Source organism: Serpula lacrymans (assembly GCF_000218685.1).
Source record: "Serpula lacrymans var. lacrymans S7.9 unplaced genomic scaffold SERLAscaffold_11, whole genome shotgun sequence".
Lineage (NCBI taxonomy): Eukaryota > Fungi > Basidiomycota > Agaricomycetes > Boletales > Serpulaceae > Serpula > Serpula lacrymans.
In genome coordinates, this window is record NW_006763300.1 from 1,167,985 (window position 1) to 1,186,579 (window position 18,595).

The 18,595-nt window shown below is 45.9% G+C and overlaps 8 protein-coding genes across 8 annotated transcripts; 6 read left to right on the forward strand and 2 right to left on the reverse strand.

Moving 5' to 3' along the window:
- Positions 1-1,215: 1,215 nt before the first annotated feature.
- SERLADRAFT_397220 (uncharacterized protein) lies at positions 1,216-2,860 on the forward strand (the record flags this gene model as incomplete). The annotated part of the gene is made up of 7 exons (XM_007321534.1): positions 1,216-1,317; positions 1,391-1,419; positions 1,682-1,744; positions 1,800-1,856; positions 1,906-1,978; positions 2,039-2,373; positions 2,439-2,860. 5 exons carry the CDS (start codon positions 1,697-1,699, stop codon positions 2,499-2,501), a joined length of 576 nt encoding a protein of 191 aa, XP_007321596.1.
- Positions 2,861-3,035: 175 nt separating this feature from the next.
- Positions 3,036-4,374, forward strand: SERLADRAFT_397224 (uncharacterized protein; the record flags this gene model as incomplete). Its single annotated transcript, XM_007321535.1, has 5 exons — positions 3,036-3,095; positions 3,152-3,218; positions 3,278-3,423; positions 3,524-3,652; positions 3,710-4,374. Coding segments are annotated over 5 exons (551 nt in total), but the record flags the coding sequence as incomplete, so codon positions are not given.
- A 115-nt stretch (positions 4,375-4,489) lies between these two features.
- SERLADRAFT_397228 (uncharacterized protein) lies at positions 4,490-5,722 on the forward strand (the record flags this gene model as incomplete). Its single annotated transcript, XM_007321536.1, has 5 exons — positions 4,490-4,592; positions 4,644-4,698; positions 4,762-4,978; positions 5,036-5,217; positions 5,271-5,722. The coding sequence occupies 5 exons, from the start codon at positions 4,555-4,557 to the stop codon at positions 5,292-5,294; spliced, it is 516 nt and encodes a 171-aa protein (XP_007321598.1).
- A 2,768-nt stretch (positions 5,723-8,490) lies between these two features.
- On the forward strand, positions 8,491-9,406 carry SERLADRAFT_397230 (uncharacterized protein; the record flags this gene model as incomplete). Its single annotated transcript, XM_007321537.1, has 11 exons — positions 8,491-8,509; positions 8,559-8,578; positions 8,636-8,650; positions 8,706-8,744; positions 8,797-8,839; positions 8,890-8,920; positions 8,980-8,981; positions 9,054-9,083; positions 9,138-9,164; positions 9,221-9,259; positions 9,314-9,406. Coding segments are annotated over 11 exons (358 nt in total), but the record flags the coding sequence as incomplete, so codon positions are not given.
- Positions 9,407-9,659: 253 nt separating this feature from the next.
- On the reverse strand, positions 9,660-11,080 carry SERLADRAFT_474725 (uncharacterized protein; the record flags this gene model as incomplete). The annotated part of the gene is made up of 3 exons (XM_007321538.1): positions 9,660-9,759; positions 9,816-10,580; positions 10,633-11,080. 2 exons carry the CDS (start codon positions 11,036-11,038, stop codon positions 10,318-10,320), a joined length of 669 nt encoding a protein of 222 aa, XP_007321600.1.
- A 105-nt stretch (positions 11,081-11,185) lies between these two features.
- SERLADRAFT_474732 (uncharacterized protein) lies at positions 11,186-12,654 on the forward strand (the record flags this gene model as incomplete). Its single annotated transcript, XM_007321539.1, has 4 exons — positions 11,186-11,454; positions 11,550-11,757; positions 11,940-12,125; positions 12,214-12,654. 4 exons carry the CDS (start codon positions 11,298-11,300, stop codon positions 12,446-12,448), a joined length of 786 nt encoding a protein of 261 aa, XP_007321601.1.
- Positions 12,655-13,464: 810 nt separating this feature from the next.
- On the forward strand, positions 13,465-14,867 carry SERLADRAFT_474737 (uncharacterized protein; the record flags this gene model as incomplete). Its single annotated transcript, XM_007321540.1, has 4 exons — positions 13,465-13,553; positions 13,614-14,061; positions 14,115-14,361; positions 14,420-14,867. 4 exons carry the CDS (start codon positions 13,501-13,503, stop codon positions 14,770-14,772), a joined length of 1,101 nt encoding a protein of 366 aa, XP_007321602.1.
- Positions 14,868-15,119: 252 nt separating this feature from the next.
- SERLADRAFT_441049 (uncharacterized protein) lies at positions 15,120-18,476 on the reverse strand (the record flags this gene model as incomplete). Its single annotated transcript, XM_007321541.1, has 8 exons — positions 15,120-16,170; positions 16,224-16,439; positions 16,494-16,842; positions 16,897-16,918; positions 16,973-17,738; positions 17,791-17,808; positions 17,870-18,213; positions 18,267-18,476. The coding sequence occupies 8 exons, from the start codon at positions 18,474-18,476 to the stop codon at positions 15,120-15,122; spliced, it is 2,976 nt and encodes a 991-aa protein (XP_007321603.1).
- Between the last annotated feature and the right edge of the window lie 119 nt (positions 18,477-18,595).

An 18,595-nucleotide genomic window follows, 5' to 3' on the forward strand; every position in this document is an offset into this window, starting at 1 on the left:
GGGACCTGGCAGCCCCAAAGGTCTATTCTTCGCCAAAACGTCACCTCTATAAAATTCGTCGAGGATGGTGAAGCATTACTTGGAGGAACAAGCGACGGCGTTTTGTGAGCTTTTACCCCCCCTTCACCATGTCAAACTCTTTATTCTCTCTGGCAGATGGTATTGTCAGGTACCAAATGGGACTCTCCGTGCATACACGTTTCTCAAATCCAAAGTGTACGTATCGAACACCAATGTCATTTTTCATGACTAAGACGCCATGATCTGTCTTCCACAGGCATAGCATCGATGTAATATCTGCCGGTTCTCAGGCTCTTGTTTCGCAGATTGGCGGGCGTAGTCATCTGGTTGGTATCACTCAGGACGACCACAAAGGGAAGATAGAACAGGTTTATGCTATCAAAGAGGGGGACCTGCCATTAAGGAGTTGCCACGATTTTGGCGCAATTTTTGCGAGTAGAGGTCGAACTGTGCTGTTTGGAAGCATGGATGGTTATGTTCTGATATGGGACAAAAGTAAAGGCGAAATTATCCGCGGCCTTGACCACGGAGAAGGTGTGTCGAGTAATGTCTGACCTGCCAGAACGGTCCACAATGTTGACGTAACTTTCAGACGAAATTGTGCAGGCGATTGCAGTGAGCGAAATTCATCTCGCTACTTTCCTCTCATTGATTAATTTACCCATCAACAGAGTTATGATCGCTCTTCTCATATAGACGATTGCTATCTTGTGACTGGAACAAAACGAGGATTGTTGACCTGGTGGAGACCTCCGCTAATTGATGCACAATGTGAGCTCTGAGGCAGCTCTCATGGATCATGCGGGACTAACATCAGCGAGACAGCACAGGAATCGGGTCGAAAAGGACTTCTTGTATCTCCATATGCAGGGAAAGCACGATAGGTCTTGAGCAATACGGATGATTGTACCAGTAATGTGCAAAATTTCTCTATTTCGTAACTTATGATGATTTCACTACGGTTGTCGCGGCCGAGATATAATACGTGTTACCTTTAAAGCTCTTGTTTACGCTACATTCGTGACGAACACCATGTAGGAGTTGTTAGGGATCTATATAGATGGGCGTTTTCCTTGGTTGTTCTACTCGGTAGATCCAGATTTCGAAGTGGAAGCACTTGCGTAGTTGGAAATTAGATTTGTCACTGTTTGGTTACTGCTTAGGGCAGGTTCGGAGTAGTCGTAGTGCATGATCAGAACAGTTGTTACCATACGCCTTGAGGCTGTTTGATCCTGTCCTTCGCCGTCGTCGTCCTCGTTTACTTCGTCGTTACGCCGCCACTTCTGCCCTTGAGCTGTACGTTCATATCTCTTTTCTAAAAGCCCAATAATTCTCGGTTGTTGAGTCCAGCTACGACTTCTGTTTCAAGGTTCTGTTCAGACACTAGGACATTCACCGGTACAGCACTACTTGGTTATTTCGTATTTCTTGACATCTAAGTTTCACCTCCATCCCTTTTCCCATTCTTGGTGAGTTTTCCCCTCGTTCGTAGCCTGCAGGCATCTTCATTGCAGGCCGAATCTTGCAATGCGTGGTTGCCACGCTGGACTGCCTCCTCGAGCAATCAGCAAACCTAAAACGGGTCGCCTCACGAATTTGGGCATGTGCTGACCTGTCGTTTCGTGTTTTTCTAGTGATATCTTTCCACAACCCGTGTTAGAACTAGCTCAACGACATGCAGACGATTAAATGTGTAGTAGTGGGTGATGGTGCCGTGGGCAAGGTGCGTAACGGTCTACTGGCGAGTTTACTCACGTTGACGAGTCTTGTACATCTAGACTTGTTTGTTGATTTCTTACACAACGAACAAATTCCCGAGCGAATATGTTCCGACTGTACGTGCTGTAAGTTTCTACTGAAAGACCAGCTGTAAAATTTTCTTAGGTTTTCGATAACTACGCGGTCACCGTCATGATTGGCGAAGACCCGTACACGCTGGGTCTTTTCGATACCGCCGGTGGGTTGTTAACCTTATCGTGTGCTGTGAGACGCTGACAGCTCTTCCATCACTCAATAGGTCAGGAAGATTACGACCGTCTTCGCCCACTATCATACCCGCAAACGGATGTCTTTCTCGTTTGTTTCAGTGTGACGTCGCCGGCTTCGTTTGAAAACGTTAAGGAAAAATGGTTCCCAGAAGTACATCATCACTGTCCTGGTGTTCCATGCCTTATCGTTGGAACACAAGTTGATCTTAGGGACGACGGTCAAGTAATTGAGAAGCTCGCTAGACAGAAACAGCGTCCCGTTTCAAGCGAGCAGGGTGAACGGCTTGCTAGAGAGCTGGGAGCTGTCAAGTACGTGGAGTGCTCAGCCTTGACGCAGAAAGGCCTAAAGAATGTATTCGACGAGGCGAGTGTTGTCTCACATGCATTAATCTATTTTATTCAACTCTTTTTTTATTTTTCAATATACAGGCTATCGTCGCTGCCCTGGAACCTCCGGTGGTTAAGAAGAGAAATAAATGTATTATCGCCTAATGGGTATTTACTAGTCCATGACGGGGATTACAGTGTCACTTCTTTGTTTACGATCACCCTGACGCTTTGATGTGCCTCATATATCCTTCTCATTTCTTATGTTGTTTCTCACTTAAGTCAGAATTCCATCCCATCCAGTACTTGTTATGTTGCTTCTCGGTAGGGCTATACAGTGGAACCGCTCTCGAGACTCGTATTTTCCTGTCTTTCTTCGTAATGGTGTGTTCCCCAGTTGTAGTCATATTGTCGGGAAGTTAGTTGGGCACTGGTGGGAATTTAATATTCGTAGCAGGGATTCCTTCCTTCTAAACTTCATAACTACAACATATAATACGGCATTGATGATTGTCGCAGCTGTCAATGCGCCTCTTATCATTGGCCCTAAGACTCCCTAAGACTGGTTGTAGTTAGCTTATCAATGGTTCCATGGAGAAGTTTCAGCGGGAGTGAAGCGGTCCATGGACCTGGTCCACAACCTTGTCCTTGATTACGTAATCGCGTCCCAAGTTTGTTTATCCGCCACCGCCAGTGATCGAGCCAAAGAACATGTCCCGACCTCAAGACGACAGAAACCAGGAGGCTACAGTTTACTTGGTAAGATTATCAATGTAACCGTCAATTACAACAGGCTTTTGCTTATGAATGTATAGGGAAACCTCGATGAGCGATGCACAGACGCTCTTGTGTGGGAGCTGATGTTGCAAGCAGGACCTGTTGGTGAGTCTCAGAGTGCAATCAGCTCATGGTTCAAACAGCTGATAGTATTGAACTTCTAGTCAATGTTCATCTTCCTAAGGATCGTATATCCATGGCTCATCAAGGATATGGGTTCTGTGAGTTCTTGACCGAAGAGGATGCAGAGTATGCCTGTAAGATTATGAATCAAATAAAACTCTGGGGAAAGCCCATCAGGGTCAACAAGGCAAGTTTATTTTCGCAATGCACCTCCTTTTTTATCATTACTTTTTATCTACACCTCTTTTGATACCCCTCTTACTGATATCAACTTTTTTTTCAACTAGGCATCGTCTGATAAAAAGCAACTAGATGTTGGAGCGAATCTCTTCATTGGAAACTTGGATGAAAACGTTGATGAACGACTTCTATACGATACATTCAGTGCCTTTGGTGTTATGGCTACGACTGCTAAAGTATGTCTGCCTCATACAGCATGGGTCCCCTATCACTGAACTGGTCTTTGTTTGTAGATAGCTCGTGATCCAGGGACGGGCAAGTCAAAAGGATACGGATTTGCTTCTTACACGGATTTCGAATCGTCAGATGCTGCTACCGAATCTATGAATGGCCAGTTCCTTATGAACAAGGCTATCTCCGTCCAATACGCTTTCAAAAAGGATGGCAAAGGTGAACGGCACGGGACATCTGCAGAACGTTTACTTGCCGCCCAAGCTCGGAAAAACAATGCGCTACCTGTGGCAGCGCGTCCCCCTCCCGCACCAATGGCCTTCGGTGCTCGGCCTCCTATGCCTGGTTTCCAAGGACCTTATCAGGGCCAGTTTGCGGGAGCTCTGGCGCAGCCGCCACCACCTCCAGGTTTTACTCCTCAACAAACAGTGGTCCCTCAAGGTATGCCTATGATGGGTGGTATGCCTCCTGGAGGAATGCCCATGGGGATGCCCCCACCCCAAAACATGCAGATGTACCCTCCTGGGGCTTTCCCTCCGCCACCTCCGCCAGGATTTGCTCCTCAGGGTATGCCTGGAGGTATGGTCCCACCACCTCCACCTGGTGTGCCTCAGCCTCCTCCGCAATTTTAAACTACAGTTTCTCTTTTGTGCCTATCTTTGTCCTAGTAGCTGTCATCACGCTTGAGATTATGTTTGCGCAAAATAATATTTTCGATTGGCGATGATTAGGTCGTGAAGGCTCAGAGCCCCCTAGGACTAAATTACAGACATGGAGTTGTGAAACATGAATATGCAAACTCACGATTTTATGAGGACTATCTGGGGGCGGTGGCGGTGCTCGGAGTGGCGCGTTCGACTCGTTCTACAATTACCTGAATATACTCTAGGACTCGATAGCGCACAACATGACACACCTGGATTATACTTCAATTGACACGAACAAGTACGTTCGTCAAGAAATACTGAATGTTCCAAGTTCACCAATATACTGTAGATGGAAAAACTTGCCACCTCCCCCAGGCTTCACCAATTTCTCGTCTCATGCAAACGTATGTTCCCAACCATCTACATTACTGGCTTTTTTCTTCCAGCTGAGCTTAGGTCTCGTTTAGTCAAGAGCTCCAGCTAAGGCGTCTGCTGTTACCTCGTCCTCGTATGCGGCCTTAAAGCAGAAACGTGCATGGGACCTTGCGTTGTCGCCTGCTAAACAGCTGCCCATGCAGGCTTTCATGTTGTACATGTCCGGAGGAGGAGTTCAGATATTCAGCATGGGCATCGTTTTCATGTTACTTCTTACTCCATTCAAAAGCATAGCTGGAATAAACAGCGGTTCGTCCCTACAGCTCTTCCTTCGTCATTTACTAAGAAATCGTCTTGTGCTACCAGCTTTTGCGCCGTTTGCGCCGAATACTTCGCATGCAAATTCATCAAGCACGCTTCCTCTGCAGAAAATTGCGTATATTGCGTGTAACTTGTTGACGCTGGCTGTGGGATTATGGAAATGTCGGTCAATGGGATTATTGCCAACGGGCACAGGAGATTGGTTAGCGTTCGAAACTAGAGGGCCGGTAAGCTACAATCATTCGTTCATGGTCACACTGTCATTAATATATGGGCGAAGGCCCCGGAAATATCTTTATTCTGAAAGCACGCTATGGGCAATGTCATGCAACATCTGTTAGTCGACAGTCCTTAATGGCGGGCTAAGTGGTTAGGATACACTGAGAATTATGATGTACGTTTTTCGGGGTGAAAATCATAGACATGAAGACACCAGCTATCAATGCAAACCCTATATAACTGCCATTATAGTGGTTTTCTTCGTGTGTACGGGGTGTCACAAGTAAGCTAGTACATCATATGCTACAGACATGAATAACGTATACACCGACGAAGATATAAAAATCTATTTAAGATGTTCTATCTTCAGATTGTATTTTACCAAAACTTTAGTCCTGACGACTCCTCATTTTCGATATCCTCGATTTTATATATTGCTTCCCTACTCTCTTGACGAGCGCACGCCTTCCTATACCATGCATATCAATGTAGACAAGCCCGATGTTTTTTGCTGTACCTGTCATCAATCCGGCACTTTGAGCGACATGAGAGCCATATCTGTTGAGATGAAGGGTCAGGGTCAGGAACTTCTAATAATATGATATTCCTTACTTGTGTTGTACCGCTTTGCCGATGTTATCGCTGCTAACCTCCAGAATTTGCTTCATGGAGTCATCAAAGGTGGATAATATAAGGTCTGCTGAAAGCAGGAGACGGTCCCGTGTCCTCAAAGGTGGCGGTGGGTTGCCAGCATCATTAGACCGGGAGGAATCTGAAAGACGTGACAGTCTCGAACTAGACTGCGAAGATAGTTGAAAATCGTCAGACTGCTTGTTTTTCCGTGGCGAAAGAGAAGGCTGTGAGTCGCGGACTTCATAAGGCGGAGGAGATGTGTAAGATGGGGACGGGGAAACAGAACGAGGAGGTAATGGGGGTTTGGAGCTTGCTTCCGGCTGCATCGTATACGACGATTTGTTTACTAAAGACGGAGAAACGGAGCGTGAAGGTAGTGGTGGTTTGGGGCTTCCTGTAGCTGACGTTGGGACTGATAACCAGGGTGAAGAGTTTGGTGAAGAGAAATTGGACGGCGAGAGGGATCGAGGCGGTAAAGGAGGTTTAGAATCTACAAGGTGCGAGTCTGGTACCGGAGACGGCGAAAGTAGGTGCGATTTGGATGACGGGGAAGGAGAAACTGAAGACCCCATCTTTCTGGTTATATGTGATGAAGAACCTGTTGTCACGGACCCCTTTTCCTTGCCACCAACAGCGCGTTTAATCATGCTATCCACCAAGGACATGGTTTTGGCGCTGACTGCAACGGCCTGAATGCTTACAGCATGAACACTAGCCAGTCCCTGGCGAGTCTTTTCTGAGCTAAGAAGCGCGATTGCACGGGGAGGTGGAGGTGGAGGAGTAGAGTTGTTTGTGGAGGGTGTGAGAGTAGAAGGATGGGGCGTCGAGTTCTTGATATAGTATGATGAAGCTGAATTCATCGATGTGAGAAGGAGTTTGCCTGTCCCAGATATAGCATAGCTGGAAGTTTTGTATGATGAATTCATGGTAAGAGTGTCAACGATATCTTGGCTGAAAGGGCATACCTAACCATCGAAGCTGACTTCGTAATCCAATCTTGCTCGCTAGGAGGGATTACGCGAACAAACATTGTACGTGCATCCATCTGATCAGGGTCCTCTTCTTCAGGTATTTCAATAATGACAGGGTCGTTTTTGGATCCTAGCTCGTTGATATTTGGATCTTCGAGAAGATCCAATTGATTATCCAATTCACCAATGATTTCACCGTTATCTTCATTGACGAAGACGAGATGTCCTCTCAGGTCCTGGTTATTATTAATAGTCTGCTCTGTGGGTTTCTGTGACGCGTTGAAGTTTCCAGATGTTGATGGTACGCTATCCACGCTACGTAGCTCTGTATACTGGGCAAGTATCTCATGAAAAGCGTCAAGGTCCTCTAGGGAAGTGTGCGGCTCGGTGGGATGTGGTGCAATAACGGGAACCGTTAGACATATCATGTTATCATCGCTTCCGCGGAGAGTGTATATTCGGTCTCCTGCTTCAGATACAGAGAAAGTTATGGTCTGAGATGGGTCAATAGGAGATTCGAAAGAGTTAAGCCGCAGTACAAGGAACATGTTTCTCGAAGTCGTGTTCATGTCTTGGGACGAATCTGGTATCGTAATAGACTCTAAAATGAGACATCCCAGCTGTATTGTCGCCGCTGTCGACAATGTCACATTCTGTATCTGTAAAAGCTGGAAAGCCTCTGGCTCTGGCTGATCTTGAATGGACTCAGACATGATGGAACAGATACAAGCATGATCTGACCATAACCCTAGATCAAGTCCACAGTAATCGTGGCTGTGCTGCCAACCAGTTCGAAATAGTCCATCAAATCATGCCAGTGAGTAGTACTGTACTTATCATCGACCACAGCTGCCACTGCCATGCTCAGCCGGACCCTTGGCAACCTCAGCAACTTCTCAACCGCTCATAATGAATCAGTGCCTTTCTATACAAGCAAGCTGCGCTCACTTCTCACGATGACCCGAGGAGAGGCATAAGAGAGCTCGTCACAAACTTCCCAGTCCGTATATGTAAAAGAGCACTGCTTCGGTGATGCAGAACATTGCAGATTAACACCATATGGCATTTATCACCATTTTGCTATGTGATTTCGAGCCCTCGAGTCAGGATATTTTAGGCGGGGAATACCACGCTCTGTCCTGAGGTGGCGTCGATATCAGTTCCTATGTCACATCTGTCAAGGGCCGAGGGAGATATCTCTGTTAATAGAGACTCAGACGCCTGTACGGAGGTTCTCTGTTTACTATACTCGGCAGCATCACATCATTCCGTCTGCCTGATGCTGATGGTACGGACAGCCTCCAGTCACCACCGCCGAGTTTTCTGTGCAACTGCACTAGGGTCCTGATTTACCCCCTGAGAGTATTCACTTAGTTGTCACAATATGCCTCGATTCACGGGACAGTTCAGCGGCATATTTAAGTCACTTCTTAATGTGCGGAACATTGACTTCGAATCCTCCTCCTTCAACAGTATACCTGGACCTCCATCGAAAAATGGCGATAAATCCCGCTCTCATTCCTTTCATTCCTGCTGCAGAACTGGAGGCGCTAATATCTTATCTCGCGGATTTTGTTACGTTTCGCTATTGCACTGGTATGTATCAAGTTCATCATCATTCGATGGCATGTATGTCATGAATTACGAACAATGTTCCAGTTGCTGCGACAGTTTTATATGCCTATGATTTTAGTAAGTGGTTATACAGTATTAGCTTTTCAGGGATATCACTAACTCTTTTGCAGTGTTGACATTGGAGGAGGAGGTGAATATTTTCAGCTGATGAAAAGAAACTAATATTAATCACCCTTACGCCTTCTAGGTCAAATTTGTATGGGTATGTCAAAAAAAAAAAAAATAAGTTCGATTGACTCATAAACATTTACCTCCAGTATTCTCCGTGGACAACCGTGAAAACGTTCTTCTTAATAGCAAGCATCCCTATCTGCGATGTGCTAGACGGTTCACTGAGTGCATTTTTAGGTCCGTTACTTTGCTTTCGGTTGTATCCTCACCTTCACTACCTGTAAGTGAGCAACAACTATGTACTATGATATGTTTTGACATCGAAATTAGTAAATGTTTTACCTCTGCGGACTACACCGATGTAAGTTTTTCAGTTAGTAAATCTAATTCGATCTGCTTTCTCATATTAGTTCCACATAGATGTAAGTTTGGACCTTTGCGTCCGCATATGCACAGGATATGGCTTAAAATCCAACTGATATCACTGGCTGTAGGTATCGCGATTGAATCGTTTGCTATTATCAGTAAGTTTGTTTCTGTGATTCTTCCCTATCCGCTTGTAGCTGAACAGCTCTAAGGTGTTGTACTATTGTCCTTCGTCGAAGGTTTGTACGACTATACTTGTTTAACCATAGGAATGGGCTGAACGACGTGGGTCCAGTTATCCTGCAGATACGGTTATTCGCTCTATATAATAATGGTAAGATGCTCTCGACTCCATAGCCTCCAACGCAAAACTTAGGATTTTAAATAGACAAAAGAGTGGTAATCCCCGTCATGATATCATTTGTCATGATGGTGTTTGCTCAGTTGGGAATGGCTAGCTACGAAGTCTATTTCAACAATCGTATGTTAACCCCTCCTTTTAGAAGATCGGGCTATAGCTTACTATCGAGTGTAGTTGGCCTTGCTGGATTCGACGCGACGATAGCTGAGTCTTTGGGAATCTGCCCAGGTGGTACACCTACCTGGTTCTACCTTTTTATGTAAGTGGTATAACTTCAGGTATACTTGTACAACTGCGACTATTAACTCATCCATTCATTCATGCAGGATACCAATCATGGTCTTCGATTTTATCCTTTTCGTTTTGGCGCTGTACAAGTCACTGCAGCACTATCGTCAAGTTCCCGACAAAACATGGTCCGGAGCGCGTGTGATTAGTATGATGATGAGAGACTCATTATTGTTCTTCATGATGTACGTGCTTGAATCGACCCATGACGAAGGAAACCACTTCTAATTATTTTCTAAAGTAATTTCGTTGTATTCCTGATCTCCACCTTGATATATCTGGTAGGCCCTCGCACGCTGTACCAAAAGATAGCCAATTGGCAGATGGTTATACCTGCTATCCTTGCTGAGCGGCTGGTCCTCAATGTCCGCGGATTCTATTCCAAGATGGGATCGACGACTTCGACTTCGACTTCGACCATCAGTATGGAAGGTAGCGATGTTATAGAACTCCAGCATCAACTCCCGTAGAATGTAGTGGAACGGGACCCCGTATGTGTTCCATTGGTTGTTTACCCGCAGCTTTTGTCCGAGACTGGCCCCATGAGTAATGATTAAGGATATCTTAAGAACTGTATCTATCTCATATACTTGTAGCATTGATATGTGTGTGTTGTGCGCACACTTACTTGTATAGCGTGTACTACCTGAATGTCATATTTAAACCGAGTCATACCAGTTAACATAAATAAATACATTTAAACTTGTCTCGGTATCATCGACATTTCGAGATCTATGTCATGTTCAGTCTTCGTGAAAGTGTTGAGATTGAAGAGTTCGTGCAACGACAACGGATTTCTGCAACAGATATAAAAAGGCAACGATAATAACACCAACAGTCCCTAGTTCGACATAGAAAAGGTCCTCGAGTCCACCCACTGGAATCGAAATGGTATCGGTTGACATACTCTCCGCACTGAAAAACGACACAGGATGTGGCCATGCTCGTTTGAGAGGCGAGTAGAGTTCTGAGGGTATATCAGGGAAATCGTAAACATATTCCGAAGCTTACAGACCGTTCAATAATCGGTTCAACAACATGACGCAAAGCAAACTTACAACCAGTTGGACAAGCCCAAAAGCTCGCGGGTGGTTTAACTTCAATGGTCTTGTGAGAATTGTGCGATGAAGGTACACCGTAACGAATGTGTATAGGTATGTCAATTGTGATGTCGATATCATTTTCATTGCGGTTCGGAAGAGATGCATTGAGCAGCAGAACAGTACCAAAATCCTGTACAGCTGAAACTGGCAGCTCAAGATTGGATACGCCAAATATGTTAAAAGAGTGATGGAGGTCGATTAACTCGTACGGATCGACGATGATATCAGGAGGTAGCATATGCAAGAAATGCAGTGTACATTCATGTTTTGCGCCTGTCTGCCATAGATGTACACGGGTGGAATAAGTTGAATGTGAGCCTTGGATTGGCGCTAAGTACGAGGATATCGCGATGGACTTCATAGTATAGGTCTCAGACAAAGACCTCTAAGAACAGGCGCTGTCGGGAGACCAAACAAAGCCAACGCGTTCGGTGTCTAATGCCGAAAGTCATGCCGCTCAATCTCCGTTCAAATAATTTTCCCACTGTCCCCGACCGACGATTCACCCGAATATAACCGTGGCTTTAGCAGTATACGTGGACGTGACTTTCCTGGAGCGTCCATAGGCCTTAGCCTCTCGAAAACACTCCCTTGTCTATAGTTTTCTCGTTTAGCCCAACATGGCCCCTTCAGATGAGCTGGAATACCTTAAATCTCTCGTGAACCAACTCAACGAGAAAATCCAAAAGCTCGAGGCCACAGCGAAGGAAGCCGTCTATTCCGGAAAGACACCAGCTCAGCAGTTGCGGACTATTCTCATCGGGCCTCCTGGTGCTGGTATGTACATGATTTTTTTGCGCGTGTTTGACAAATGTTACCGCGTACTTTCTTTGTCAAGGCTTTACAGCTCACATAACCGATCTACTTTCTAGGGAAAGGTACTCAGGCTCCTCGGATACGAGACAAGTACTGCGTATGCCATCTCGCCACAGGTGACATGCTCCGAGAGCAGATATCCCAGAAGACTGTCCTTGGTCTGGAGGCAAAGAAAGTCATAGATGCTGGCGAGTTGGTGAGCGACGATATTGTGGTTGGCATGATCAAGGACCAGCTCCAAAACAACAAGGCATGCAAGAATGGGTGGGTGTTTTACTCTAGATTTTACTTCTGGTCATGTCCAAGAGAAGATTTTTCGGGTCGCGATCCCGCCGAGGATGGTAACCTTTACTTTTGTCATATGAAAAATCAGCACAAGCATATCATGCTGAAACTATTAAAATACGAGATTCAGAGAGGATACATACTCACGCAATATATCTTAGATTTGTGTTGGACGGATTCCCTCGTACGGTGCCCCAAGCGGAAAAGTTGGACTCCATGCTTGCGGAGCGTAAAGAAAAGCTCGATAGCGTCGTACAGCTCCAAATCAATGACCAGCTTCTTATTTCGCGCATTACCGGTCGCCTTATCCACCCTGCCAGCGGACGAACATACCACAGAGAGTTCCAGTACGTCTTCTCGTTACCTTATTTGGATTACACCCTCACGTCATTCTTTTCCCAAATTACCCTTATGCTGCTACTTCGAACCATTTAGCCCTCCGAAGAAAACAATGGTCGATGATGTCACTGGCGAGCCGCTTATTCAACGTTCGGACGACAATGTCGACACGTTGCGGAAGCGGCTATCCACATTCCACCAACAGACCGGCCCCGTTGTCGATTACTACAAGGTGAAGGGCTTATGGCACGGCCTCGATGCTGCACAAAGCCCAAGTGTTGTGTGGGACAACCTCAGCAAGGTTTTCAAGGCACCACCAGGGAAATCATGAAACAAACGGGAAAATAGAGGCATGGTAGAGAGCATATCATTACTATGCCGATTCGCTTTGACTATCGTGGAGGTAGTTTTGTCTGTCGTTTGTCGTACATGCATGTTTTAGATGGTGCATACTCTAGATATCCATAGCTTTTGTCTTGGTCACATTCCTTGAGCCCGTATATATGAAACCCCCAATTGTCGAGGCAATTATCGAAGCTAGTGGATTTATTTTTTTTGAGTGACCGTACATTCTTCTTGCTGACCATAAAGTCGAGATATCTGCTAGTATAGTGAGTTCTTCATGGTTCTGCTATGAACAATTACCAAAGTGTACGAACCTGCACAAGACCAGTGCTTTCTGGGTTGAGCGTGGATCGCCTTCTGACAGACAGTGTACTAGTAATTCGCTGACCGTAAGTGACTGGCAACTTTCAAAAGGTCCCTCTGACTGTTATGTTGACATTCAGTCCGAAGTCAGTCACGGTAATGACATTGCAGTAAGCTCCGATAAACGCGACACAGTCATAGGCTCGTAGCCGACTCGTAGCTTGCAGGGTACGTACGAGCTGAAACGGATGTGTTCTTGCTCTATATCTTAATTTTGACCCTCTGAATCCTTCGGTCATGGAGAAGAAACCCACTTACGCAACAGTGGTTGTTCCCAGATCATCTTCCTATATTTCACGATGGAGCCTTGCTTTGAATGCTCTCCTGTTACTCGCGCTTTCCTACATTTTTCAGCATCCTGAGCTCTTACAGAATACCTCTAATACTCCAAGGTATCAGTCGCCTTCCTGTCGCTCCCCGCTGCCTCCGTTACTTGTTCGGAGTCCTCCAGCAGCCAACCATCCTGAATTGACTGAAGCCTTTAGGAAATTGGATGCTGCTTTGGAGAGCCGCTACAACCAAGGTGGAAGTGATAGCATCAGCGTAGCCGTTGTATCTTCAAGTGGGTCCCTGTATGAAGGCTTCTGGGGCCCACTACGTGCCAACGAGACTGATGAAGTTGCAAGAGGAACTGTTGATAGAAATTCGATCTATCGAGTAGCATCTGTGTCCAAGATGTTCACAGCCCTCGAGACTCTAATTTTGCGTAATCGTGGCGTTTTGAACCTGTGAGTTGGTTTATCTGGTACAGGTTAGGTCCAGTTGTATATTTTGCTAACCTATCACAGAGACGACCCAGTTGACAAACTGCTTTCTCTCACATATCACACGAATTATGGGCCCATCACGTTTCGCCAGCTTATGAGTCATATGTCTGGGTTAAACACATTTTCTCCTCCTGGAGATGCCAGCGGGTCATGGCCCAAGTCACCCGAGGGAGAAAGTTCCTCTGGCCATGCTACCCTCGCGCAGGTTCTGGAGTCAATAGCATCTCACCGCCCGATTGCGCCTCCATATACTTTCCCAGTTTACTCCAATACTGGATACAAACTCCTTGGGTTGGCTAATGTTGCTGCAAACCGGGCATTCGAAAACCACACTGATGCTCCCTCGACTCATGCTGAACTGATGCATCGCGACGTGTTTACACCTCTTGGTCTTAAAGATAGCTCCTTCTTAACGAGCCCTACCAACCGAGCGAACGTGGTCGTGCCATCCATCCAACCTGGAGATATTGTGCGTTTCCTTTGTTGATGTAAGCTGCTCGTGACTCAATATATGCTTCGAAGGATGATGATCACGGGGATGCTTCCAACCCATCTGGTGGTCAACTGAGCTCGGTGTCCGACCTCGTGAAGGTGATGCAGACATTAATAGACCCTTCTCGGCCGGAGAGTGCCATCCCTGCGATTACCGTCAGGGAGTGGTTGAGACCTATTCACTCTTGGGTTGACGATTATACTGCAGTAGGAGCCCCTTGGGAGATAATCAAGCCAAAGGATTCTTATGGTCGGACGCAGCCACTGTATCAGAAGTGTTCGTGACTCCCTCTCCACACACCACACGATCGTCTCCGTTGCTGACTACCTCACAGTAGGCGAAATGCCAGGCTATCACTCAGGGTTCATTATCAATCCTACTAGCTCCTACGGGATCATCATCCTTTCTACTGGACCCATGACGCAGACCATTCCGCTCACTAACTTGATTTTTGACCATGTTCAACCTGCATTTGATGCGATAATGGAGGCTGAGGCTCATAAGTCACTCGTTGGGTCTTGGCTTTCTGACGATGGACAGGACAACATTGCCATTGATATTGAAGCCGGCTCGCTCTATGTCACTCGATATATATTAAATGGTACCGACGTTTTGGCTGTCATGCACAACCATATTGGATCTGGGAAGCTTCCCCTTTGGCCAACAAGTGAGAATGAATATCGGTAAGTGTCAAGTGAAATAAGTCGGGTCTCATTTAATGCTTTTATCTTGAAATCAAATTAGGCTCGCAGTTCCGTCACCCTACGGTGATTGCTTCTTCTCTTGGATCACACTTGATATATATGGCTACATCAATGGTACATCGGTCAATGTCTTCGAATTCATAGACAGTGAAGATGGCGTGACGCTTTATTTGCCCGCCATGGACATGAAGTTCAAACGTACCATCGACAGTAATCCACAGCTATCTGCGTGATTGTAGATAGTATGATCGGACGCCATAGAAGAAAGTTAAATTATCTAATTTATACAAAATCCCATTTCATCCAAATTATTCATCATGGACACTAGTATTAGTGCCCACTCAACAGTGGTCTGATAGGTACGGTAAGTTCAACTTTGCGAGATGCTAGCCACTGGGAGTCGCTGGCTGTCGAGGGTTCGATAACTTCTCCAAAAGTCTCCGGATCCTCGCTCAATTTCCAGCGTCTGCCATCTAGAGCATCCGTGACAGCCGCAAAGCCATCGCCCATGAGTTTCTTGATAACATTTTCGTCGCCTATGAGGCCCAAAAATGTTTCTGCTTGCCTCCTTTTCACGGACCAGTGGGTATCTATCCACGCAGCACGTCTTTTGATGATATCCAAACGGGATTCCCAGCCACATTGTGGAAGCAGTTCGACCTGTGCATGCTGTTTTATTTCCTGTAGGGATTGCTGTATGTGCTGGTGATCTGCCAACCGCCCGAAGCACAAAGCTTGTTCAAAATACGCGTTTGAAAAGAATCGAACGAGTTGCTGGCACCATCCACATCCGCATGTTAATTTGATATTCACAGAAGCGGAAGGTCTCGGTCCAAGTATGAATCGCAGGTAGCAGTAAACCAGTACTCGAAAAAATTCGGCAGAAACAGGTGACCACACCTCCATCTTGAATTTTTGTAAGGTGTCCCGTATCAGCGGAATAAGCGGCGCATAGACAACGTCGAACATCCTCCTCGTCGACGCACTGGCGTCCCAGCGGCGGTTCAATAGGTGCTTAAACATTAGAGCACAAGAACCTATATTCTGGGTTAGTATGCATAAACAAATAAGATTAGCGGCGTTAGACAAAGAGACAGTATAATGGCTGCCACTGAGAACGGATGTGGAGGAACCAAGGGTCGGATCTGACACAGAGAGATCGAGAAAAGAGTAGTGCCACTCCATTATGACTTGCTGCAGCATTTTTTGAACGAGGGGCTTCAATAATCTTGTCTTTTGCTCGACTATATTCCTATTCTTGCCTTCCATATGCGTTGATGGATTGAAGGGAAAGACATAAACTCGTTCCCAATGCAGCAGTCCTATCAACGACATTGAAAATACGGGCGAACGACACTTTGCCAAAAGCTCAGGGACAATCCTAACGATATGCATGAGATTGGAATCAACTACTCTAGAAGTATAGGGACTCACACTTCACAGAGGAAGGGGATCCCCATGCATCGCCCAATGCTAAAAAATGAGGTAACATCATCTGTTGACAAAGGAGCACCTGAAGAAAGAAACCAGCGTATACGTTCCCTAACCCAACGTATAGCTACGATACGATGCTCGGGACCAACTAAAGAAGGAAATGATGCTACAGCTTTAATAGCTGGTAACCCAACCTTTTGGCAATACCGCTGTAGTCTTCCATATAGACTATCAGAATCATGACGATGTAGGGCGGGTGGGTCTACTTACATTTTCAAAACAGTAACGAAGGAGAAGACAGAACAAGCCTTGGAACAATGGACATGACCGAGAGATCCAGCTTGGCCATCTATTAGACCAGATGAAATGATACTTTCCCACAACTTTGGATCGTTCCATTTGATAGTGAGCTTGGCTATGGCAGCCACGACATCCCAGCTTGGTTTGTTGTGGTGTAATGCACTAATAATTTTTCGAACGTTGTCCCGATTTCTATTGGTAACTTGCCCTTGCTTGATACCGTCTAGCCTTGCAACGGCGACCATATGTTGTCCAGTGGACAACGCTACATTGAATCCTGTGTGAGGGTCAAACATTATTAGGACAGCACGACGATACGCTAAACACCAGGTGTAAATCTCCATATAACAAGAGGGGGAACTATGGACCGTACAATATTTGATAATACCCGGTTCCTGTGGATGGAGGTGGTTAGAAAGGAGAAAACACAACAACGGATATAACCTAACCGTGTCATTATATCCACTGTACTCCGCAGTATCAAGATGGAAATGATCGAATGGTTTGCGTACCATAAGGTCATTCTTACTGAGTTCCATTCCCTGGAAACCTTCCATCGCGTTTCCGCGAAGGTCGGTCATCTCTTCAAGTACCATAGCCCTCTTGGTAGTCTTCACCAATGGCGGATATTTTTCGTCATCAGCACACCAGTCTGTCCTTCGCCTCCGACCGTAACCTTTTGAATAGCCACGTTCTCGGTCATCTGATGTACCTGTAATGTGACATTTTATTCTCCCTAGATAGAGGCCGATTCCCAATTCATTGCACACCGGTCGCAGATGAGCTACCTTGTGTGCGTCTTCGCCTCTCAAGATGCAGCCTTCAAGAGGCAAACCACGGTAATCATGGTGTAATGTATAAATGAACATTCCATGTGCGACATCCAGTTGTTCTTGCGATGAGCTTTGCAGCCACTGATCCAAGATACGCCGGAGCTGAATTGTGCTGTTTTGCATATGGGGAAGACGGGGAATAGGACCAGAGGCCTGGTGAGCCATGAGATAGCGCAGAACAAGGCGATGACCTGATGTGATTGGTTTTATCTTGATCGAAGCATCGTTGTGCCATGAAACAACGGCTGTGCAAGGTGTTGCCGCTGGTGCAATATCATAAACTATGACCGCACCTTCGTGAGAAATCTCGATTTGCCCGCCGCTGTGTACAGAAGGCAGAATAACGTCTAGCGTCGCATAGACATTCTCGTCAAGTATTTGTCTAATAAGAATTCCTATCAGTACAGAGATACTGGAACTGGATATGTACTTACTCCTGATGCGTTAAACTGCTACGACCCAAGTTCAGCTACGTTACATTAGTCCTATACACTGGCTAATGAGAGTACTGACCTCGAGCCAGCCCAATACATTATCATTTTGGAAAATGTAAATTTGGGGCGGGGCTCGTATGGAACGAGCGACAGCCAAATATCTCTCGCAATGATATTGTCCAAGTGATAATCCCAAGCGGGGTTGTTGATCTTGATTTTGTCTGCCGCTACGTGCCAGAAATCGCCAGTAGAACTTTCGGATGAATACGCTCTCAGCCTTTCGGTGCCACTACTATTAAGCGGGAGATTTATAGCACCGAAACCTTCAATATGGATATCCGGATTAGGTGCGGGTGTGGTTGCAGCATGGCAATATTGGCCCAAAAAATCAAAGGAGTTTCCTAGGGTATAGTCTAGATCTCGCTATCATGTTTAGGATTAGATCTCTTTCCAGTAAGAAAACTTCAAGGACTCACCTTGACTTTTTCGTTGGTTGGAGGGGTAAACGTCTCAGAGACTACATTCCTCTCCAAACCCTGATCCCTGATAACATCAGGCAGGAAGGTTGATTTCAACGCTACTGCAGAGTTATCCCTTGAGTTTCTGTAGTTCGAAGAACCACTTCGTCCACGGCATCTTGCACTTCGGTTGAGATCTGTAGGGTTCAAGAGAAATTCGATGTTCATCATGAGCTCAGGTTTTAGAGCGAGTGATAAGTGCAGAAACAATCAGGGTTATCCATAGAATTTATATCATCTCATTTGCTATTTTTGGTGGCCGATACGATGCCACGATGCCACAAGAA